Below are 24,623 nucleotides of genomic sequence, written 5' to 3'. Positions count from 1 at the left end.
CCAATGATTTTCATCTCTGTATAGCCTGGCCCTGATTATTCGACTTGATTCTCACAGGAGTGTTTTCACATTCCTTTAAAAATAAGCAGAACATGTTATTACAGGTAAAATATCCTGAAGCCCATATGTTTGCACTCAGAGCTCACAATGGGCTTTGCTCACAGAGAAAACTTGCTTTCAGGAAAAAGAGAAGAAACCCAGCTGAACGGCCAAACGCCCCAAGTTTTGGTCAGGTCTGAATTTCATTTTTCATATGTAGGACACTAATATGTTCCCCACGTGCTGGTAAATTATACAGAGACGGAGTCTCCCCCACGGAGGCAGATATTCCGCTTCAAACTGTCAAGCGATCCCATTGACTTCTCATGTGCTTAAACATAGGCAAGTGATGAAAGCCTGGGCTATACCATCTTTGACAACTCTAATGGAAGTTGATGTAACTTCTTGGGGAACAGGGGATTGTGGTATTGGGGGGAAATCTGGCTTGTATCAGAACCAGTTTGTACTGGGGCACTAAATTTGTGTACCACGCAAGGCATTTTTCTTCATACAGTACATGTGCATTTTTGTAATGGCCGTAGTCAAACGATGCAACATCCTTCATCAAAAGCAGTGTGAGGTACATCCATTGATAACGCTGAATTTGTTTTCAGTGCAAAGTAAACATTTATGTTTTTGAGGTACCCATCAGCTCGCTGTTGTTTTTGTGGCACAGGTCTGTCTTAAGCTCGGGTCTAGCAAGGTGTCTGTAAATTACAGGATATTGTTAAGTGTTAAGAGTAGTTACAAGATGCTCACAGAGGAACTGCACTGATACTGAACATATTGGCTGAGGGTCTTATTTCCCAGAGGAGGTAGGATATCAGTCTGCGAACGCAGCATGGTGAAATCGAGCCAGGCTGAGCAGCTCTGTCCCCAGGCATAAGGCATCCATGGAAGGACACAGCTCTTTCCTGTCTCAAAAGGTAAGTGTGCTGCCAGACTCATCTCCACTCAAGGTCAGAGACTGACAGTCTCTTCCAGCTCAGCCATTCGAGCTCCTGTCATCTGCTTTGAGTGACTTGTTGGGCTTCAAAATGGGAAAGTAAATGCTCCTGTCTGCATGAGAAACATGCAGTGATGTGGAGGGGGTGAATGGCTACAGGCCATTCACACCAGGGGCTACAGGAAAGCTGTAGCCAAAAAGACTTGGCTCTGAACACTGTAGGCAGGAGTTCAAGTCTCTCCTTAAAGGCTGGAGGTTTTGAGTGAAATCCCTCCTTGAACAGAGCAGGGGGATATGGACCTTGGCCTCCCCCAGCCTGGATGCGTGCTTCTGTCAATGCACATAGGCAGATGAACACATGGCCACAGGGAAGCTACGGATGTAGCCTGGCACCTCTGCAAGGAGGAGTCTGGGGGGATGAATCACAGGTGGAGGGTTGTATATCCCTATGTGGCTGTGCGGAATCACAGCCGTGTGACAGCCAGCAGCTTCTGCTCTTCCCAGAGTCACTGGCAAGTGCCTGGGACCCCTTTGGGGCGGAGATGCCCTTGCAGGTCTCCTTTTTGCTGCTACCGTCTCTGTTCTGAGCAAGCAGTTGCAAAGCCCGAGCCATTTGTCAGCAGTTCTTGTTAGTTATGTCTTTCTGTCCTTTGCTCTGTTGGGCTTTCCGGGATGTGGCTCTTTATTTCTTGTCATGTTTATAAAAGCCCCCATCTCCTTTGGCTAGAGTTTTATTGCCACCTCTGCTGCTGCCTTAGTCCTTCTGCCTTGTACTTACACCGCTGTCCGTAGACCCCAGGTCAGTTCCAAGTTCCTGGGAGCACCTCCATGGTGCCACACTGGACGTATGGGAAGGGGCAGGCACAGGGAGCTGAGCTCTTAGTCCTTTTTTATCTTTTCAACCCTTCCCCTAAACTGGGAGGAACCCAGTCCCTCAGCCGGAGGCAATGGATAAGCTTCCAGCGCCAAAGTTGGGTCCTTCATTAGAGAATTGGCTTCAAAACCAGAAAGCGTCTTGGCTGCTTTGAGTTCCTGTGAATATTAAAGCCCATCTAGTGCATTGAGTGACTTGCGAGAACAGAAAAATAAACCCCAGATTCCCAGAAAGCTGACAGTAAATTTGAAATTAAACAAAGCAAAACAGAAAAATTGCTCCTGTTTGGAAGAAGCAGAGATGCCACTGAAAGATGTCACTTACGCTGCTTTGCCTTGGATATCATTTTGAGACAATTCATGGAGTGACTCTCCTGCTGTGGCACTGCAGGGACGATAAATGTGTTCCAAGTCATGGGATAATCCCTTTCTGAAGCTGTTAACCTGTTTCTGGAAGACGCTTTCCTCTGTCTTTGGAGTGGTTCTGTTGTTCCAGTGCCTGGTTTCAGGGAGTTAAATTTCCTTTCCTGATTCTTTCCTGTACTTGCTTTTAGAAAAACAGACATTTTGAACTCCAGGAGTTGCTCCAGCTGCAGTCACCACTGCTTTCCACGCCAAGCAAGCTGTGCAAAGCCCAGACTCATTCTTTTCTGCTAATGTAGGAGAGCAGGTACTTCCCAGCAGCAAAGCAAAGGAGAAAGGCCCTCTTGCTGTGCAGCACTGAGGACGTAGCCTGGCCAGCTCCTGCAAACAGGCTCCTCATTACTGGCTCTGTGGTGCTCGCAGGCTCCCTGGGAGTTCCTGGGCACCTCAGAATTAGGGTATTCCTCCCTAGGATGCTTAATGGTGTCTCTTTGCGCCTATCCTCCCAAGTGCCAGGCTGAAGCGAGCAGGGGCTTGGGAGAAGTCCTGCAGTGGGAAGGGGATGTCCTCCTGCTCTCGGCAGCTCGGAAAGTAGTTTCCCAGGTGTAGGACTCAGGAGTTTGCTGGGCTCTGCAGTCTTTTTATTTTCTGCTAGGTCCCCGGAGGCAGACGTTTCCACACCTCTTCCCCTTTTTCTTTTTTTGCTTTCAAGTATCTCTGCAGTTTTCTCTCTTCTTTTGAACGAATGTAAGTAACAGCTTGGCATTTTCCGTTGGCAGCTGGCCCTAAACCAAAGGTCAGCTGAACGATAGTCACGGTGGCATTTCCACATGCCAGCGTCCATCTGTGGAAACGCGCTTTGTGTCTGAAGCTGCAGGTTCCTGGGAATTTGAAACTAAATGCGCTTTGCCCTGAACAATTAAGCTGCATTTCAGAGCTGATTTACTTGCAGATGCTCCAGAAAACTCTTCCTGTAAATAATGTGTCCTCTGACCAAGGTCATAAATGCCAAGCAAAATAGCTGATCACTTTTTTAAGTTATCCTGCTCTTTGAATCAAGGACGTATTAATAATATAACGATCAGGATTACAAATCAAAGAGATTCACTAAATCAGACTGTAGTTGTCTCAGCAAAAAAAGAGAAGTGGATTGAAAATCTATTATTAAACCAGCTACAAGCATTGAATTAAAGAACACGGAGTTGTTATTATCTTTGTTTTGTTAGGATTATGTGTTCTTCTTGAAAGCGCAATGCATTTTACAGATAGAGCAAGGCTATAAATTTTGCTTTCCTAGGAATACTTGAATTAGATGCTGCTTGGCATCGTTGTTCCTGATTGAAGCATATATATTAAGCTAAAATCATTACAGACTTTTATTTTACAGTCTGTGTTGGACAATGCCAGTCACAAAGATCTTTGTGCTCCGTTTTGCAAGGAGCAATAAGGTGCTGCAGTCATTTTTGTGGTGTCAGCCCTTTCTTCCTACAAACCAAGGTAGGAAGCCAGGTTTGCATCAGCCTGGGAAGGAGACCCAGTGCTCCAGAGCAGTCCCCCCTCTTTTGTCCTTCAAACCAAGCCCTGTTTGCAATACTGATGGGGTCTTAGGTTGAATGTTAAGAGACTGCTGGTCCCTCCGGTCCCTGAGGCATTTGAGCTTTGTAGCACTAAGCAAAGGCATGGGCTTTCACAGGGTAAAATGGGGATGCTATTAGGTCAATACCATGCATGTTCGCAAAAGCTGCTCAAAATAACTAAGAAGTGTACTGTGCATCTGCATTTATAGCTGTCTACCCATTATGGATGACCTTTCCATTTCAAGTGATCTTCCAAAAACCAGAGGGAGCTTTTTATAGAACTTATGAAAAAATATATTGGAAGCAACAAAAAACCTGCCCCTCGCCCTGTGTCATGCATATATAGAAAGTCTCTTTCTGGCAAGGAACTAGCCTTCGAAAGACAAAGCAAAGACAAATCTTGCCACCTGGGTATTGGCAATTAGAGGCTTCTGCACCAGAGTATCCATCCTTGACCTTAGCTGATTTAGACTTTTAAATATCAGCCCCTGCGGTGGCAGAGGGCTACTTTCTGGACACAAATATGTGCATCTTGTTAAAAAGTGACTTTCAGGGAGTAGAGAGGGTGAAGGGATTATGGTGTATATCCTAGGTCCTGAGCCATGTTTGCAACCTTCCATGATGGGGAAGGTCAAAATGGATGAATTTTTCCACACACCCACCCCCCCATCCTATTTTCCAAGATGTGTCAGGGCTTAAAATAGTTTGCTTTTTTGATATGTCCGTAGGAAACGGGAGACAGTTTGTAGATAACGTTTTTCATAGAGAAAATTTTTCCAGCATGAGTCACAATTTTTGTTAGTTGTGACTTTTTAAAGGATTTTTATCTCTACATTCTTGTCTGCTTTTCCTTCTTCCTACAGGACGTTGTCTGTCATGATTTATAGCCACTTCATGATGCTGCCTACTGCCAAATATTCCCTGCAATTCACCTGACAAGAGGAAGGATTTTGTTGGAGAAGTTATTGCTCTGCCAAGTCAAAATTCCCATCCACCAAGAGCAGGCAGGGTCTGGTCCCAGTTCTGTTCAGGTCAAGGTTTTTACTACTTCCGTCATGTTAACAGCCTCTTTCCTCTTTGGCAGTATGTTTTCCCAGAGAGGACCGTTAGCTGTATTGGTATACAGGATCTCTCTGAAAAAAAAAAAGTGCTCCAGTGCACCCTTCTGCACAGCGTGATGTCTTCCCAGGGCCGGTGTGGAAACCTGCTGCATGTAGTCCCTATCTGTAGCAGCCTGCCTAGATCAGTGTGGCAAGTTTGGCTGCTCTGACACCTTTTTTCTTTTTTATTCTAAACACTTTTTGGCTTAGTCCTTCTGTGCAAACACACCGGGCTTTGCAAGGCACTCTGAGCTGCTGCAGTTTCAAGGAGGGTTTAGGGACCTAAGCTAATCTGTCTTCAGATGACTTTGGCCCAGACAGGAGGTGAGAGTTGACCAAATCCGTAATTAAGCTCCAAGCCCATGAGGCATTGCCCTTAAGAGCATCGTTTCTGAGTTATTCTGGCAGCAGCCAAGGGAACAGGGCAGGAGGACCATCATGAACAGATAAGAGGCTGGTGTAAGCTTTATTTGAGCAGGGGAAATGTGGGGCAGTGAAGCAGTCAGTGATGAAAGCTCCTCGCCTTTGTTCAGATGATGCATTTGATAGCATTGTGCAAGTCCTGTTTCCACTTCAAAAAGGGAACTGGGCTGCCCTTCAAGCTGAAAATGGAGCTTGCCTTCAGTGGTAGCAGCTCTAGGCTCCTGCTGAGCAATGAGGAAAGCCCATGCATGCATGGTGTTTTCAGGTGAGGTTTTACAGTGTCTTCTCTTGTCTGTGGAGTGAGTAGAGGATGAAGAAAACCAGACTGCCGTCCCTCTGCACTTCTGAATATGTGGATGTTTCATCTTTGGATGCTAGAAATAGGAAGCATGACCTCTCCTGGGGGCATGCCATGTTGCGGCACGTGGCCTCTTACCTAGAAAAAAGGTTACCAGTGCTTTCTTACGGCTTAGACAGAGGTCTTTCCAAGTGCAGTTCCTTTCCCTGGAAGTATTGCTCTCCTTTTCCATAGTGATTGAATAGATCATAGAATCATAGAATTGTTAGGGTTAGAAGGGACCTTAAAGATCATCTCGTTCCAACCCCCCTGCCATGGGCAAGGGCACCTCCCACTAGATCAGGTTGCTCAGAGCCCCATCCAACCTGGCCTTGAACACTTCCAGGGATGGGGCTTCCACCACCTCTCTGGGCAACCTGTTCCAGTGTCTCACCACCCTCATGGTGAAGAACTTCTTCTCAACGTCCAATCTGAATCGACCCATCTCTAGTTTTTATCCATTCCCTCTAGTCCTACCATTACCCGACATCCTAAAAAGTCCCTCCCCAGCTTTCTTGTAGGCCCCCTTAAGATGCTGGTAGGCCACTATAAGGTCTCCTCAGAGCCTTCTTTTCTCCAGACTGAACAACCCCAACTCTCTCAGTCTGTCTTCATAGGAGAGGTGCTCCAACCCTCTGATCATCCTTGTGGCCCTTCTCTGGACACGTTCCAGCACATCCATATCCCTCTTGTAGTAGGGGCTCCAGAATTTGATGCAGTAAATGTCAATTAGATGTCATCTCCTTGCGTTTCTGCATTCCCAGTTATTCTCAAACAGTGCAGAGATGTGCTTTAACATGTGAACTAGGTATAGCTCAGCAGTTAGAGGAGGTGACTCCTTAAACATTCGTATAGTTCTGGGCAAAGTAGGAATATAGCTTACAGTGCTGTAGTGCTGCTCCTCTGATGTTTGAAGCAAGCACACTGACTCACGAGGTGCGAGGTGTAGTGCTAGCCTTCTGACCTGGAGATGCAGGAAGCAATCATTGCCATCGCTCAAGGCTGCATGAAGGATTAGAAAAATCTTCCCAGGCACACTCAAGTATTTCAGTGTCTAATTGCAAGCCTCTGAAGAACATCCCATTAGAGCAGCTTATTAAAAGCAACAAACGAGGCTTTCATTTATCATGACTCCAAGACTTCAACTTATAACTCTCAAAAGCCGCAGCTATATACGGCAGAGCCTCTCTGAGATCTATCTAGCCACTAGAAATGTAGTTTAATTCTGAATGCTCTCTGGGTCATCTGCAGACTTGTGGTAAATTAATTACATTGATTGCAGGCACAGTTGTTGGGGCCCATCATATATATACATTTCATTAACAAAGCATGTAGCCCAGGGTTTGAAATGATGCCAAGGGTGTTGATAAGTCCTCCTAGCACAGGTTTATTAAAGTTAGCTCTCTGGACAGTTGAGTTTGCAAACCACACAGGCATTGCAGGGGTCACCTTTGCCAGAACTGGAGGAGCGTCAGCTTTGTGTGCCTACCGAAAGCGGTAGAGTTGGTCTAGCCAAGAAGCAGGGCGGTGCCAGTAGGCCACGGAGGTCCAGGAGGTGCCACTGCAGCTCCAGGCTCCTCTGCGTTGTCTCTGCCCATCTGCAGCCCTTTCCTTGAAGCCAGGGCTCAAAGCAGAAGTCACACCTTGTTTCAAGCCAGCTTGGCTTTTGGAGACGCAGCCCCCTCAGCGCCTCATTCTTTCCCAGCGAAGGAGATTTAACACTGCAGGTGTTCTCTCAATAACCTTCACCGTTCTGTTGACGTGTCATCAGTTAACCTGCAGCAGATTGGAGGGGCTCCTGACTGCCCGCTGGAGTTAGGGGCAGCCCCCACAAGCACTCCTCATAGTCTGCTGGTTGATTCAGTGAGGCCGGAGGAGACTGTGCAGATAATTTTGATGTATACGGTGCTCAGTTCAACTCTGACTGCTCCCTGACACAGGTCAGCTTGCTGGCTGAAGATCTTAAAACCCCAGAGAGGCCTGGGCGTATTTCATTGCGTGGCAATCTCTTATCCTGCCACAGCATTTGATCTTGTCTGGAAAGCATTTCATTTCAGCTCCTCAGTTTCTAGACCGAGAAAGCCTTGCATGGAGCAAGGAGACAGGGAAACTGCCCCTCCTAGAAGCCATCGGCACCCAAACACTGTGGCCATGAGGGCACAGCAGGTTTGCTGGAGCTTAACATCCAGCTTTATTTGCCTTGGTATTTTTATATTCTGAAGTTTATCTGCCAAATCAAGCCATCCAGACATCCTTTTAACATAAGCAGTAATAAATTTTCCTTTATCCTAACTCTTCAAGCCAGGTAGTCCATTGACTTACCTATCCAAGTGCTCCTGGAACTAGAAAGTGAACTTTGTTGTCTGCTGATCCAGTTCGGTTTGTTTCCAAGAGCTTTAGACTTCCCCTGATGTTATACCTCAGAGAATGTTGACCCTAAGCGCACAGAGTGATGTGACGGGTGTGCAGGAGGCTGCATTGAGGCATATTTCCCTTGCATTTGAGCATTTTTTTCCTCCCCATAGAGGGAACAAGTGAGTTCTGAAGCACTCTGCATTCAGTGCAGGGAACTGATTTTGTCTTGGAGCAGACCAGTGGCTGATGAGATGCCCAAAGAGTTGTCTTTGTTTAGGCAAACAGCAAACTCTTTTCATTTTAGGGAAGTGGTTGCTTTTCAGATTGTTTCAAAAACCGTGACTTTGCATGCTGATCGGCGTGGGAAGGTCTGGTGGCAACAATTTTTAGAAAATTCCTGAGGGGAGAGGGCCTCCAAGCTAAAATGTAAGCTAAGTCACCACAGCCACAGTGATCTTCCGGAGACGAACCAATTCCCTGTGCTTAAATCCTCCGAGGTTAAACCCAGAAAATGGCAAATTTGACTCAAAAAATATAATGCTTGGGTTCCCTTTGTTTGATTTTGGACCTCTGGTGTTAACTTGGATCAACGGAGAGGTTTAGTGAAGGCTAAGCTGCTCCCATATTACTATGACTGCACAAGCTGGGGCATTATGAAAATACAAAATATTGTCAATTATAGTAAAAAAATACTGGCATCACTGTTTAGAAAATGTTAGCAAGTTGTTTTGCTGATGCAAAGGGAGCTTAGAGAGCCATTCTTCACCAGTTCTAATTTAAGTAAGCACATAATCCAGTATATAATTCTGTAAATCATTGCATGCCTGAAGTTATTTTGCATCATAATTTAAGGCGGTGCAGTTGCAGAATGTTAATTTTGTCTAAATAGGCTACTTTAATGTGTTCAGGCATTGTAAGTTATACTTTATAAAAGTCTGATGGGCACAATTTTTTTTTCCAAGAATGACATGTTATGATGATTTGAGCAGAAATGATGAGTGAGATCTTCAGCTGACTTTAACCGGAGTATGTCTGCACCACTGGGCTCCTGCTTGTATATCACACTGAAGTTCTTCCTGTTGTTTCTTCTGCACTGTGTTCTTTTTCAGGATGAATTACCTTAATAGATTTGGTAACAGAAAAAATGTCCATGCAAGTTCTCTGACAAGGAGAAGGGGCAATTACTGAGCTGCAGCCAGCCTCGGGTTACGGACTGATGCCAGGAAAACCCATACTCGGGTTAGACTAGAGTAATGGTGTGGTGGCTTTCAAAAGCAAGCTGTGGACACACACAGTGCCTTTCAGCTCGACATGTTTTGAGTTTATTTAGGCTGAATGCTCTCACTCAACTCATAAGGTCCTGCTTCTGCAGATGCGTAATGCATGTGCAAAGCTTCACTGATACCAGGAGACCCAGAAAGGGCTGTATGAGTTACGTACATGCATAAGGGTCTGCAAAAGCGGGGGTCACATTCATCCAGTGCTTTTTTTTTTCTAAAGGAAATTGTAACTGTACCGCACACACGCTTGTGGAAAAAGTCACTTTCCCTGCTCCAAGGCAGGTGCTTAAGTTTAAGCACATGGGTGGCCCCATTAATCCTAACAGTGGTACTCAAGTACGGGAAGCACATGGTTAATTGCTTTGCAGGACCAGGATCTACATGGTCTCCCCAAGGCGTTTTTTCCCAACAGTAGCACATGCCATGAAGTTCTTGCAGCCCAAGGTGTTAAGATCCAAATAATAATTGCAATAAGAAGGAAGAAGTGCATATAAAAATGTTCCAAATGTATTTGCACCTTGCCAGGGCGGTGGGATTATTCCTTATCCTGGGCCTTTTTGTTTGCTTTTCAGTTGCTGCGATCATGGCTGTGGGTGGGCTTCTTCTCTCCGTGCTGTTGCCTATCCGAGCCTAACATGGTCAGTGTTCCCACCCGTGCTAGCTCCTATTTCGTGTCCTCCCTCCATGTTTTCTGTGCACAGTCTGCCTCTCCCTCCCTTTCTTGTATTGGCCTGGAAATCGCTTTCTCATCCGACCTCTGCACCGAGCTTGTCTCTCTCAGCAACTGGAAATAGCGTGCCCCGAAGCAGAGTGTGTCTCCAGGAAGAGCAGAGGTCCCAGGGAAAAAAAAAAACCTGATATGTAATGCTGTGATCGATCCGGACACCACACCAGCAATGTCATGTGTCATAATAAAATATCACGTGTGCTGGACATTTCATCAAGTTCTGCCTCTTGTCACCAAAAAGGGCCGGGGGAGGTAATTTGCCCCCAGAAAGAAGGCAGGGAGCAGGCAGGAGTGGAAAGGTATTTAGTGGCATGTAACGTGCATGTCAGTGAAACGAACTGTATGTCATCGACATACATGTCCATGTATGACATACACAGCAATGACATGATGCTGTTTGCCAATGATATGCTCCAGCAGTGTTGGACATATCTCTGTGAGAGCTGCGTGTCCGTGCTGCATGCTCCCCCATCTGCCACCATCTGGGCTGCCTCACCAGTTCCTGCTCTCTTGTACTCTCCCCTCTGTTCTAACTTACCAAAAGAGAGGTGATTTTAATTTCTGTTGGTTTGACTGGACGCGAGTTGAGGTGCTCCCTGAAGGGAATGCATTTTAGGTCTCTGAATCAGCTGCAATCTGTGCAGGCAGAGATCTTCTTAAGCCTCCTAGGAGACTCATGGAATCACCATCCCCATCAGATAGCTGCTTGAGACCACAGGAGTGCTGAGACATCCCGCGTGTGTTGTTAAACTGGGAAGGTTTTGCAGCATAGCTGGGCAAGAGGTGTGAAACTCTTCTACTGTGTTTTCTGGGGGGATGCTGAGGCTTTGTATGGTGGTAGCTGGGTCATGGTGCAGTCCCTGCCTGCGGGGCACAGCAGTCACCAGGGTGGACTGGTTTTGGGTCTTCTAGTGCTGTATGTTGGCTCTGACAGAGGCCTGAACCAGGGAGGAGTTTGCAAATGCAAATCCCGAAGGCCCTAAAGCAGGAGGCACTTTTTTTTTTCCCTGTGGGAGTGTTTTTAAGTTGTTCTTTGTGACTTTTGAGTGCTTAAGAGCAGTGTTAGTAAGCAAAGCTGCTCAGCTCAAAGTGTTTGGCTGCAAAATGCCCTTTTGGTACGTGTGTTTGTTCCTGCAAGCCACCGATTTGGCAATGATTGCACTAAAAGAAAACCTCTTGGTTCTTCTGTTGTCTGTCGCACCTGTGCCACCAGTGCCCAAGCAGTCCCTTGCTGGGAGTCATGCTTCAAATGTCCTCAGCAAGGCCCCCAACTAGAGAGTGGCAGTAATGGAAAAGTACTTCTCAGAGGAGGCTGGGAATGGACTGGATGGCTGTGAAGAAGAGAGACACATAGGGAAAATTTGGCTGACTTTGAAAACACCCTCTTCAGGTTTTCTCCTAAGCTGCGGAGAGACTAATGTGGCAGCAAGCTGGGAGGGGGAAATGGGAAAAGTGACTTGAAGGCACAGGCGCTGTCAGCTGTGCTATGGCAAGGCACGACAACCTCTTTAGAGAGATTTATGGAGATCACTTCAGAGAGAGCTTCCTGCGAGAGGGGGAAACGGTATCTTGTTTAAATTATTTTTAATTGTTCTGGTGGTGGTTTAGGAAAGCAGGGAGTCATTCAGTGTGAAGTCAAGGAAAAACTAAAGGCTAAAAATACCACCACTGGAATTGTGAAACTTCCTTTGTAAGGCGTCCAAGTTAATCGAGGTCAAAGGTAGGATTGCGCTGTGTAGAGGGGGGCAGCAGTGGCTGGGAAAGCAGCTGAGAAGTCGATGAGCCTGCAACCCTTAGGAAGGGAACCTGCCCTGGTTCCTCTCAGGCCAGTCCTCTGGTGGATCTGTGAACTGAGACGAAGGTCTTAGCTTGTCATCTCGAGACCTTTTACTGCTCTTTTGATCCTGTTCTCCAAATTATAGGGCTTTGAGAGTAGATAGAGGAGTTGAATGAGTCAGATTCCTAGCCTACATGGGTTGCTCCAAGTTACTCCAGGTGAAAAATTTGGTCCAGTGCAATGGAAGTAACTCACTATAGACATCAAAAAAGCAGGAGGAAAGCGAACAGAAAAATGGGAAACAAATTCCAGTATAAAAGCTGTTAGTTTTACACTAATCCTTTGAGTATTCCATGGTTTTGTGATACTGAATATATTCTAGGACTGCAAGCAGCAAAGGCGAACGCTGAACATGGACCAACATCACTAGAGGTAGACTTTTGCCCCTGGTTCTCAGTATCAGTGTTGTTTATCCAGGATGAAACTATTGTCTAAACAAGTTATTGTCTCCACACATGAGCTGAGGCGACAGGATCTTGGCTAGATGGACGGATCCGTGTTTGTTTGTTCCTCCGGGTGGAACACAGTCCTGCCTTGTAACACGTATGCAGCCTTATTGCTTTAACATCTTGGAATAAATAGTCTGAAATGAGAACTTACCCCATGTAAGCAACAATCTTGCAGTTCTCCAGACCTCCTGTAAAATGACAGCTCGAGATGGGTTGGATGCATTCCTCAAAGTTGATTTGTTGTAAAAGATGTGCTTCTGAGTGAAGATCTCACCCCTGAAAAGCAAGTGGCATTTTGTCTCTGTTTCAGAGAAGCGCACAGAGTTCATTTATCTCCTATTTAGGAGATTAAATACATGTATAAATCTCTGCAGGACTGGGATGGGAGATTGCATGCTGCTTCAGGGCACAAGCCATTTGATGGTACTGACTGCACCTAGTGAGGTGAGGTCCCTTTCCTCATCGGGGATGTCTAAATGCTGTCCCCATGTGCATTTCTAGTAATACCTTGTCTGTGTGCTGAAATGCTTTGGCCTGTGCCTGTAAAAAAAATACATAAAGACTCTCCTACATCACTGCTTAGGGCTTGGATGTCCAAGGTCCAGATACATAGTCCCCTGACTGTGGCCTGCCTGGGTTGTGACTAGAGTGGTAGCCCCAGCTGGGGAGACGGAAACTCCTTCCCTTGGTCATTCTGTGGTTTTGGGGGATGCCTCAGGTGGCTGAGGGGCTGCAAACCACCCAGCAAGGGCACCCCGAAGCACAAGGTCACATGCAAAGTATCTCCCATCGGTCCAGGGAGAGCAAGCATCTTCCTGCCTCGTTTCTTGAAGGATTTTTCTCCGTGAATTGGCTTCTGCTATGAGAGGCAGTGGGCATTGCTTTCCCAGCTGGATTCTTCATCTTTCTACCTGTCCGTTTTATATTTTATAAACCTATATAGGGATCATTTTACAACTTCACTTTTATAATCTGCCCCATAAATATTTTACAAGCTGCCTGCCAATCTGCAAGTAGTTTTTAAATAAGACATGATGCCTTAAGAATATTTAAAGTCTTCACTTTTTTTTCCTCTGATACTTTTATTGAAAAACACAGAGCCGTGCAAGGAAGACATCTGCTTTCTAGATACAGAAACTGGGACAAATCCACAACAGGAGTAAATGAGTTGAGATTCAGGTGTGCTGCTGAATTATGTTAACTCTTTGGCTGAGTGTCTCCAGCTCAGTGGGAGAGGAAGCGAGCATCACAATCTTTATGCTTTTGCTGTATGTCATATAGAAAATATATAGGAAATCTATGGTTTGTACAGTGACAATAAACCAGAGAATGAGTCTTCCGTCAGGAGGCTTTTGACTCACAGATTTTCCAATAAATGTTAAGAGCAAATGCAAGTGCAGAAATGGATTATTTTGCAAACAAGAGGGAGCTTTTTCTGCCCCCAAAATATATTGCAAAGCCACGATATTTAGATACTTTTACCTGCAAGTAAGATTCACGTAGTGAATCAGGACTGTTAACCTGAAAGAGCAGATTTTTGTTGGATTTAGTTGGGGAAGAAAGGAGGAAAAAACTGCTTGTGTGTGTTATTTAAAGCATCTGAAGGTCAAGAAGGGAAGAAGTGCAGTTTAGCCCCAGTCGGTGTGTACGTGGCACGTTTCTCTGGGTAGTTTAAGAAAGCGAGCATGTGAAGGGCACAAGTGATCGCAACAGGCAGGTTTTGCAGTAATTTTTGTTAGCGATGCCCAACTGTTGCTTGACAGTCGCAGTCCACTAGCTGCCATTTCACTTTGGCATGTCCTGTCGAGGCTTGTTTTAACGATGCATTGAGGGTCCCAGAGCCAGATTTTGTAGGCTAATGTGACGAGCTGCTGTATGTGTTACTCAGCTTGAGAGAGGAGGACAGCCAGAGCCAACTGGTTTGCATTGGCCCTTTGAGTGCGTCCCTGGGCAGTAAAACATGGACCGTTGTGCATCAAGGTGTACATGGATCACTGGACGCAAGCGATGGCATGTTCCCCATTTCTCTTTCCTCCCTCTTTATGGTCGAAGAATCAGGAGGTGCAGGTAGTGAAAAGGATAATGTTAGAAAAGCTTTTTTGTAGGTGAAGTGCTCCAAGCCTGAGGAAGAGATGAGGGCATTTGCTCTGAAAGGTGAACAGAAGAAATCTTGTATATGTGCATTTGGTAGAAGGATGAATTGAAACTTTTGTGTATTTTTAAGAGGAAAATTGAGTTATATGGCTGAATCCAGAAAATCACTTTTGCAGAAAGCTGCTGTAACTTTTGGCAACTTGCAGCAAAAAAAGTTGGGGTTGCCAGAAGTGGGAATTGATGCTGATATTCATATCTCTAGTTTATATACTTAAAGAGGGGGAGGCAGTATGACGAAGAAGGAGAAGAATGCATTTTCACCCAAAGATTGTGAACACTAAAATGCACTTTGAAATGACTCTTACTCCCAGGGTCTCCGCGTACACCTAGTGCTCAGTTTTTGAGTTAAGTAGGCAGGATCCCATCTCAGGAAATGGCACTGCTGCTGCTAGAGCAAGGTGATGAGCATCGGCAGGCAGACAACTGAGCCATGTCTCCAGGCACCTCATTGCTGCTCTCGTGGAGCGTGATGGTCTCGGTTTGGTCGCTGCTGCTGAAAATGCACCCTGCATGGATAACCTGGCTGTTTATCAAGTGTGACCTGTTTATCTCCCTGCCTGTGCCCCTGGACAGTCCCCTGTCAGCCTCCCCCCTTGTCTTCTGCACCTTGTCTCAATCCATTCCCCTGCACTTGCACAACCTTTGCAGTCTTTTTTTTCCTCCTCTTTGCTTGGCACAGGTCTCCCCTTCTCCCCAAGGTAAGCTTATGTGCCTGCTCCCCTTCCCCAGAGTAACCCTGGGAGCTCATGTTGCTTTTCCTCTCCTCGACCCTCTGGTGTCCAGCTCTGCTGGGGCCAGCTCAGCTGTGGTGCGTGCCTCCCCTCGTACTGGGGCTTTTGTTTGTAATCATGATAGTTTCACAAATCCAGTGCCAAAATTCTATAGCCAAAAGGCTGCTTGGCCCCTTGCAACTAGGCAGACAGCAGTTCCCTGTAATAGGACTTCATGCTGAGGGCATGTTTCATGCAGATGCCTATTACTGCCTCCTCCTAATTGCAGTTTTGTTTCTGCTAATCATATGCTCCTCCTTGCTGTGAATGATGCTGGAGTTCTCACATCTCCCTGTCTCAAAAATCATGGGCAATAGAAGAGAAGGCTCCAAGTTTCTTGGCTTTAAGGGGCTCCTTGGTAACCTGAGGCTTTCTTCGAGGTGTGCCAGTTGGCGATCCCGTTGTGCGCTGGCTGGTTTGCAGGTGTTGGTTTCAGGTTTTTCACTCTACCAAGCAGTGTCCCTGTGTCTCATGTGCATGCAGTTTGCTTTAAGGATGATCTAGTTCCTGTATCCAGTTATCATGTCAGGCTCTTGGAAAGACTGGCATATATATGTGCATCATACATACCTCATCCCATACTTTTAAACGTGTGTAAATATATGTGTGTATAAAGCAGTTCTCCTTGCCTATGCAGTTACCCTATAGCTTCCTAAGTGGTTGTCTAAGTGAAGAAGGTCTCAGAGATGCCACCAACGCAGCCAATTAATACTAATGCAGTAACATCACCTAGAGAACCAGCAAGAAGGGTGAGGGACGAGTCAGGCTTATAGGAGAATGCCCTGGGGGAGGTGTGACTCCCATATGGCTGCGGTTGCAACTCCATGGTGGGATTCAGCATCCTTGCACTGCCTGGTGCTAACATGGGAGCAAGACAGGTCAGGAAGTGGCTGCGCGCCTTCTTCCATCTTTATTGCTGCTGGGCAGAGGGGATTGCATGAATGGTAGCTACCTCGGGACAGGAGATGTGCAGGAAACCCCATCAGAGCCGGGAATACACAGAAGACCCTTGAAGGCAGTGAGGCAACAGGTTTTGAGGTTTTTTAACCCATCGTTTTGCATGTGTATAAGGTGTTAATGTTTACACAAGGCTGTTTTCTAAAGTATGAAAATTTAAAGCTGTGCAAGTGCCCAAATGAAAATTTAAAGTTGTACAAATACCCAGTGGATGAAGGGGAGCATACAATACATACAACATGGTGCCTGCAAAAGCTCTGCGGTCCACGAGATCTTGCCTCTGCAATTCTACTATTTCATCCCATTCCCCTTCCATCGTCCTTCCTGTTCTTGCTTTTTTTTTTTGTCTTAATAATAGCTAAATTACATGTATTTTAGAGTGGAGTTTTTCAGAAACATCTGTGGGATTTGGAAGCACAAGTCCAATTCAAAATTAGTGGGCCTTGGGCCCTGACTCCCGTCAGGGAAATTGCAAGTAGTTTGATGAGCTAAAACTGGGACAGCAGCAATACAGCCGCTAGAGAGGCTGGATTCGTTGCTGCTCTGTGTTTTTGTGTTTTGTGTGATTTGAAGTAAAGAGCAGGGTTCTACCATACCAGAGACAAAAATGCCCGTTTGTTTTTTTTCAGGCGATGTGGCTATAGCAAGGCTAAACAAGATCCAGAAGAAGAAAAGATGCATTTTCATAATGGCCACAGTGAGTAAAGATCAAATACGCGTATATGTTTTTGGCTCTCTGTAGTAACGAGAAATACAAGTGAGAGGTTGTTTTTTTTAAAAAACAAAAACAAAAAAACAACAAAAAACCCAAAACCAAAAAACCCCAAAATATCTGGTTTTGCTGGTCATTCACAGAAGAATTCAGTTTGTTCTGTTATTCGTAAGTCCCCATCTGCCCCTACTCCAGTCCCTGTGGAGGACTGAAATTTTCAATAGTCCTTATTTGTGCCCAGCTATTCACACCTGTACGTTTGCAGCAGATCTCTCGAGCAAGCCTGTTCTGTTCCTCTGTCTTTGCTGTGTGACCCAAGGTGGTATTAATTTTGCTTGTCCGGCACATAACAACTCCACATTTTTGTGGTCTGGATGCCGCAGTCCAGAATACCTGATTGAAACTCTTGGTCCACCCCAGCCAGCTGTGAGGACCGATCTCACAGCTACTCTTTGCCTTGGGTGCTTCTGCAGGGGTGTGAGGAGTAACACCTACTTCTTGCTCCTAGGAAACTTTCAGAAATTCTATGTTAATGCCCTTATATACAAAAAAACTCTGTGGTGATGCTAGTAAGTACATTTCATAGTTACTATCAGTCCTTCCATACATCCAAAGCCAGTGTTTGAAAAGCCTGCCTTCATCAAGTGCTGTGGGATCTGGAGATGTATAACAGCGAGGTGCCTTTTGGGGTGGAAAAGGCGAACGCATCTCGAGTGAAAGTCAAATTTCCATTAGTGCTATGTAATGAAGGCAGCAGGAAGCAAATCAATTAAGAGCCACAGTGTAACGTAGCTGTCTTATTAGACTGATGAGCTGTTCTTCATGCGAGTAGCCTTAATGATTGTCAAAACAAACTTATAATATGGATAATGAAAATACTTTTCCCCCCCCCTCAAGTCCTGGAGAAAAAGCCTGCTATTGATTTTGTTTATACTGGTACAACCCACAGGCTTTGTACTGCAAATATTCCATTCATTGAAATCTCAGTAACTCCATCTGAAATAATGTGGCCGATTGATTAGCTAATATGTGACTCTTAGGGCATAATTTATTGCAGCTTTCCATCAACCCCCATCCATCCAATTTGCTTTGCAAGTTGTTCGCCTAACATTTTGCTTTTTGTACTTTTCCTCCTGGTGTACCCTTTCCACATCCAGAAAAGGGATCCTTTTGCACCAGACCTTGAACCAGCCCATTACGCAGCAGGAGAGGAATTTTTAGCTCTGCATTGTTCCAGCTGAGCACTATTGTGTACTTTTCTAAATACGATGAAGTTGCACATATGTTGCATATAAACTAAATGTCATTTTCCAAGAATGCTATTCATTTTTCCAATAGAAATAGGTTTCCCTGCTGCAGTGTTTTCCAGCAGAGTGCAAGGGACAGGAGCAGGTATTGCCCATCCTCTGTCATGCCATGTGCTGGTAACACTCTTTAATTTGTGTTTGCAGTTAAGCTGCCTGGAGTCAGAACTTACATTGACCCCCACACCTATGAGGACCCTAATCAAGCCGTCCACGAGTTTGCTAAGGAAATCGAAGCTTCGTGCATAACCATTGAAAGAGTTATTGGAGCTGGTACGGAAATGCATTTCATGACCCTCAGCAGCATGGAGGGTTGGCTTTCTTAACATGAGAGATCTGGGAAGGGACGTGATTTGTGCTGTTAAGTACGCTGCAAGTGATGGGGAGCATGTTCCAGCTGGAGTTTGGGACAAACCTGTCATTGACTGTGGTTTTGAAATTCAGGGACTGAACTGAAGACGGCAGAAAATGGTCACATTTGGACCAGGCTGAGTTATTCCAACAGGTGCTAAGGGAAATGAGTCACTTAATTTTCAGGTTCTTTTCACCATTTTAACTTTTTTCTCCTCCCCCATTACGGTCAGTCTCAAATCAAAAATTAAGAATGAGAAGTCATCTGGTAGAGAAAAAAAGCACAACCCAAAGTGTAAAGCTTTTAACTTCCTTGGTTAAAAGAAGAAACTCCCATTTTCTTTCCACTTAAGCTGCTTGTTTGGACTTGTGTCCAACCTTAGGAATATTTTCTTTCCTCTGAAATTGTGGTTTTGGAGGCAATTTAGTGTTCACCAGAAAAAAAGAAAAAAAATCCATTTGGGTTACTTTTTTAAAAAGGTGGCCATAAAATTGGAAAGGGTTTATAGTCTATAAAAGTATATGTTGCTGTGAAAGGCTAACAGCATACCGTCTATTTAACTTACCAAAGGAAGGTTAAGAAGCAAGTGGCTTGTGTTTTACAGCTATCTACACTGGACGATAATATAGGATGTGACAGGACTCCTTCATCTAGTAGACAAAAACGTGAAATAAAGAAAAAGCTCAATGGAATACAGAGCATGGCTCTTTACATATAGGAAGATTACATTTTTCTTCCCAGTTTTCTTGTGCTTATGAATTACTTGGCTTGTGGTACGCTGGCTATTTGTGATGGTGATCACTGTGATGTTCAGCTTTCCACATCCATGAATGCAGGACAGCCCTACGTGCTTTTGATCAGCTATCTATAGGGGCTGGACTGCATGCCATAGATGGACATGCGCATGCATTCCCTGGATGTGCTGTGATCCCGTTCTTTCTGATTTTTCTCTGAAGGTGAATTTGGAGAAGTCTGCAGTGGGCGGCTGAAGCTGCAGGGAAAGCGCGAGCTTCCAGTGGCCATCAAAACCCTGAAGGTGGGCTACACAGAGAAACAGAGGCGAGATTTCTTGGGAGAAGCAAGCATCATGGGGCAGTTCGACCACCCCAACATCATCCACCTGGAAGGCGTCGTCACAAAAAGTAGGTACAAGTTGCTGTGGACTGCTATCTTTGAACTCTGGCTGATGGGAGAGTTGGTTGGGGGGGGGAAGACTTGGGTAACTCATGTTTTGACTGTGCCTTTCATAATTTCTCAAAATACAGTGAACTCCCCTTGCCAAAAATGGCACACTTTATAGGTCCAGCCAGGAACAGATTCCCCAACATTGTAAAGGGGGTTCGTGCCTAAAGGATTTTGGCATTCTTCCAGCTCGAATAGATAGATAATGGCTAAAATGATAAAAAACTTCAACTCCCTCTGCAAACCTTGCCTTACCTAGGCATAATATGTGTGGGCTAAGAGAACACCCCTCTTCAAAGTTCCAAAATTAAATGAGACAGAAATAGGAGATGATATGCCTGGCCAGCCTCAGGCAGTGAGTGGGTGATGGAGACGGCAGTAAGCCAGGGATGTCTGAGTGCCAGTGGAGTGTGCCGCCTGACTTCTGCTGTGCAAGTAGTTCAGCCTGCAAAATGCAAGAGCATTTTGAATACAGTGATGCCGAGCCACCCGCTAAGTTTTTCGAGCAGGCTCACTTCTTATTCCTGCCTTTATTTGTTTACTTTTGAAACCACATGAGCCCCAGGGTGAGCAAAGATGTGCCAAGAAGTTGGAAGTGATTTCCCTGGCAGGGAAACAGGGAGGATTTTGCTACCAAGAGTCTTAAAAAAAAAACCCAAAAACCCACAACCCCTGATGATTTCCAGCCATCATATTTCGAGAAACCGCTGAAGCAAAGCCCACAGGAGGATAGTGCTGAGCCTTGTGATCACTCACACGGGATGTGAGCAAGGACAGAAGTTAGCTGAGGTTTTGATTTCCAGAAGCAGGGAAGAAGAACAGGAGTGTAGCTGAAGACGACAGGACTGTGTAAAACCACGATTAAGGCGAGCTCCATCTGGGGAGCTCATGATGGCCATGGTAGTGGTTGACCCTGGTGCTGGCATATAGATTATGAGAGGGGTTGAGGGTTTGGGGAAAATGTGAAATGGCTGGCAAAACATCCCAGCACAAGAGTTACCAGGATCTACTCAGTTAGCAAAATAACCTTCCGTAGCTTTCACAGCCCAGTTCTTCTCCAGATTACTGGATTCACTAAAGATAAGGGCAGAGGAAGGGATGAGACATCCAGATGTCCCCGACCCAAGCCTCTCCAGCTGTTGGTGCAGTGCTGAGGCTGTGGGAAAGGTGCAGCAGTGTTATTACTCTTCCATTTAAAAGTCTTGGAGGATCTACATTATTTGCATCAAGGATTTTTTTTGTTGAAGACAACTTCTCCTTTATTTTAAGATATATTTTAAGTGTTCTGGGAAGTTTTTGCTAGCTGAAGAAGCACCAGCCTCACGAGCATGAACGGCTGTCTCCCTTCTTGTCTTCATGGTTGGTAATGTCAGAGCTTTAGCTACTACTGTTCCAATACTGGCGTTTGGGTCCATGTGGCTGCTGTTAGTACCACTTGTCATTCTTCAAAAGCAGCGTCTCCAAAATTAGTTCTTTTTCAGGGCTGCAGCAGAGAAAGTACAGAGATGCTAGCTGTTTGTCCTGTTTGTACCCTTATAACCTTCTCAAAATCAATGCTATTTTGCAATCAGCAACCTTTTCTTGCATTTTTCCTTGAAATTGCATTTCCTAAAACTTTTAAGAAAAGAAAAAAAATAAGCAAGGTAGGTTTCTCCCAAAAAATGGAATAAATATCAAAATCTCACCTTGTGTTAGCCCTTAATACATAGAAGCTCCCATTTCTAGCCCTGCAGGGATGTGGGATATTGGACAGGAAGCGAGTGACGATCATACATCCATAAAAGCTGCTGCTGACACAGGCTTGAGTCTTTCTGGGTGCCGTGTCCTCAGGGAATGGGTGGGAATCCCACTTTTGGCAAGGATGCGCCTCCCTAGTGAGCTGCCTTTTATATAAAGTGGATGCCTGCTCCAAAGGGTGTGGAAATGCTGGGAGCTTTTCTTCTAAATTGGATGTGGAGCAGCTGGAGTTTGGATGGATGCAGGGGGGTACATGCACCCTGAGCTCCCCGTTAGCTCAGTAAATGCTTGTTTACCGCACTCAAAATTTTTTCCGTCGGGCATCTGGAGCATCTTCCAGCTTTTTTTGTTTTCTTTTAAATGGACCAAAACAACCCTTATGACTCCCAAACTATGCTGCAATCTCAAAGTATGGTTTAACTTCTTTTTTCCTTCAGTATTTCAGTCATTGGCTTATCATAGATTCAGATCTTTAGGGTAAAATGTCTTTGCTGCATCATGATTTACTTTGGAAGTAAATTAAGTTAAATTGAACTAGGCCATTTTTAATTCTGAATGAGAATATCCGCACAGGGGCCTAATACCATTTAACTAATCTAGCTCAAACGCACACCTTAGTTAATTTGGATTAATCGTCTTCATTGTCCACATGCGCACAAGCCGTTAGCTATTTCTGCTTTGCAAAGGTAATGACTGTCCTGTTTTCATTCGCATCCCGTTCGGTTGCGCTGACGGTGTGCACATTGTGTTAGTACATTGGTATGAATGACATCTACACACATCTTATGGCCCTGTAACGCCAATGGGAGGGAACCCTGCTGACATGGAGAGTCAGCCTAGCGCTTTAGAAGGGCCAGTGTTTACTTTTAACATACTTTGGTGAAAGTTACTCTATTTGTGTCTTTATTTCAGTGCTCTTGGATATGGGACTAATTTATTCCACGATTACTGTGAACTTGCAGCAGTCAGATAATGAAACACAAGTGCCAGAAATCTTACTTTCTTTTCTCTGATGGCAACCAAAGGCAGGAGTCGGGAGGAGGTCCCCCAGGGTGGTAGCGTAACGAGACGCCAGTCTTGCAGCAACGCTTCCTTGAAGTGTCAGAGATAAGGGACCCCATGCAACAGTCGGGGGTTTAGTGCTTAAAAACAACAGATTTTTAAAAAATTTAGTGTACCTGGGATTTTCCATCCCTGTGTAGTCACTGACGTGTTTGCCAACCTATGGCAATGTAAACTGAGATCTCTCCTCCCTCCTGCACGCAGACCACGTCTGTAGACAGACGGCTGTCATCCTTGAAGATGGGGCCTGTTATTTCCTTTGTGACTGAAAGATATTTTTGATGGCTCCGAGGTGCATTTCTCATCAAAACTAATACTTTTGGCAAGCTTCAAGCTGAGGCAGTAGCTGTGGTATTAACTTAAAAGAATCGCAGCAGCGCAGGTCCCTCATGCCGCAAAGGTAGTATCTGCACAACAATGAGTGTTTTGATTGACAAGTTCACAATTACTTTTATTATGTAGCTAATTAAGCACTAAATTAGGCAAATAGTTAAGGTAATGGGAAAGTGGGAAGATTAAGACCAATCTAAATGGCAGAACATGCACCGATTTTTAGGAGCATTTACCTTCATGCGCATGTTACGACACATGGCAGCTCTTGTTGATCATTTCTATGAAAGACGTTTATAATGCACTTTACAAATAATTGACAGCTCCTCTTTTGTCTGTGCTTCATGCTAGCTAATGGAAATTGATTTAAATAAAAAATAATTTGCATGTTCTTATAAGATTTCATTGAATTTACAAGGGCTGGAGCACACCACATTAATTATTGCTATGTCATTGTGGCAAGCTAGCGAGAAATTAGATATAAAAACTGAGCAAAACCTATGTATAATTACCATTAAAATGACTCGGGCATGAAAATTAATCAAATGGATTTGGAAAAACATTATTATTCCTGTCAACAATAGGAGACCAGGTCTTTTGTTAAGAACTTTTATTTTGATTTCCACTCGCAATCTTTACATACTTAACTCGCTTTTGTTCTGCAGCATAAATATTCCTTTTCTTACTTCCAGATGTGTTTACAAGGGTAGTCACGTGGGATTACTTGAATTACAAAGGATGTAATCTCATCCTTTCCTGTGTTGGTGGCTACCAAGCTCGGATAAATACTTCAGATCATCCTGATTGCTCTTGTTGGGCTCCTGTTGTTACATTAGGGTGTTGAAAATATAGGGAAGAGTCCAAAGAGATCACTGTGTGCAATTTGGCCTCTGCAAGCTTCCAGCTTCTTCATGGAGATGAGGAGAAGGTTGTGCATGGGTTCAGCTTGCAACCTCTTCTTCAAACATCTAAACACTCTAGGGCTTGGTACCCCACCCATAATATGGGATTACTTTTTCAGCCCTTCCTCCTCGATTCCCCTATTTCTACATACATTCTGTCAAAAACTGTTGTCATCCTGCTGGTACAGCAGTGTCTAAGTGTAGATTTACTGTTGCATGACTGCATATTCACATTCAGATGCATTATGAAAAGACTTTATTATTATGCATGTTTTTTAAATAAATTGCTAACAAACTCATGCACTTTTTTTTTCCAGGCAAACCAGTAATGATAGTGACTGAATACATGGAAAACGGTTCTCTGGATACGTTTTTAAAGGTAATACTTAGATGCTTTTTCCAGGGGGACTTTGGTTAAAGTTTGGGTTCTTTGCAGATGGTTAATATCAGTGGAAATGTTTGGTGGGTGCTGGTCCAGCTGTTGATGCTGACTGGAGGCAGGAGTAGCTCAGTTGTCTGTTTGATCTATATTTATACAGCATCATGAAGGACCTGGTTTGTGCATTGATACAAACAGATAAGAATAAATTGGAGGATATTATGTTTATTTTAGCAGGCAGTCTGCTGCATGGAAATGATTAACTTACCCCGCAAAATTTGGTGTGTTTCCAGAGCACATCCACACTGCATCACGGCAAACCCCAGACTTGTCGGAGTTTTTCCACAAGACGTAAGAGCTAGAGAAGGGAGCATAGGGGAAATGCTTAGAAATGCAGAGTGGGAACATGGGGAAGAGCCCCTACCCCCAAATATTTACAGGTGGACCTCTGCAGGCAGGATTTCCATGCAACTTGT

The 24,623-nt window shown here is 44.8% G+C and overlaps 1 protein-coding gene across 24 annotated transcripts in view; it reads left to right on the top strand.

Annotated features, from left to right (window-relative positions):
* EPHA5 (EPH receptor A5) overlaps window positions 1-24,623 on the top strand; it is a 196,842-nt gene that overhangs the window by 151,683 nt on the left and 20,536 nt on the right. For 13 of the 24 annotated variants that reach the window (XM_074589293.1, XM_074589292.1, XM_074589288.1 and 10 more), the window contains 4 exons: window positions 16,817-16,884; window positions 18,351-18,476; window positions 19,512-19,697; window positions 24,086-24,147. In XM_074589293.1, the coding sequence (XP_074445394.1) occupies window positions 16,817-16,884; window positions 18,351-18,476; window positions 19,512-19,697; window positions 24,086-24,147 (442 nt within the window). Of the gene's footprint in view, window positions 1-9,865; window positions 9,932-16,816; window positions 16,885-18,350; window positions 18,477-19,511; window positions 19,698-24,085; window positions 24,148-24,623 lie in introns of all 24 variants that reach the window. The other 11 variants (XM_074589291.1, XM_074589290.1, XM_074589286.1 and 8 more) reach the window with 1 other exon arrangement.

Source organism: Larus michahellis, chromosome 5 (assembly GCF_964199755.1).
Source record: "Larus michahellis chromosome 5, bLarMic1.1, whole genome shotgun sequence".
Lineage (NCBI taxonomy): Eukaryota > Metazoa > Chordata > Aves > Charadriiformes > Laridae > Larus > Larus michahellis.
This window is presented reverse-complemented; position numbering and strand designations above follow the sequence as displayed.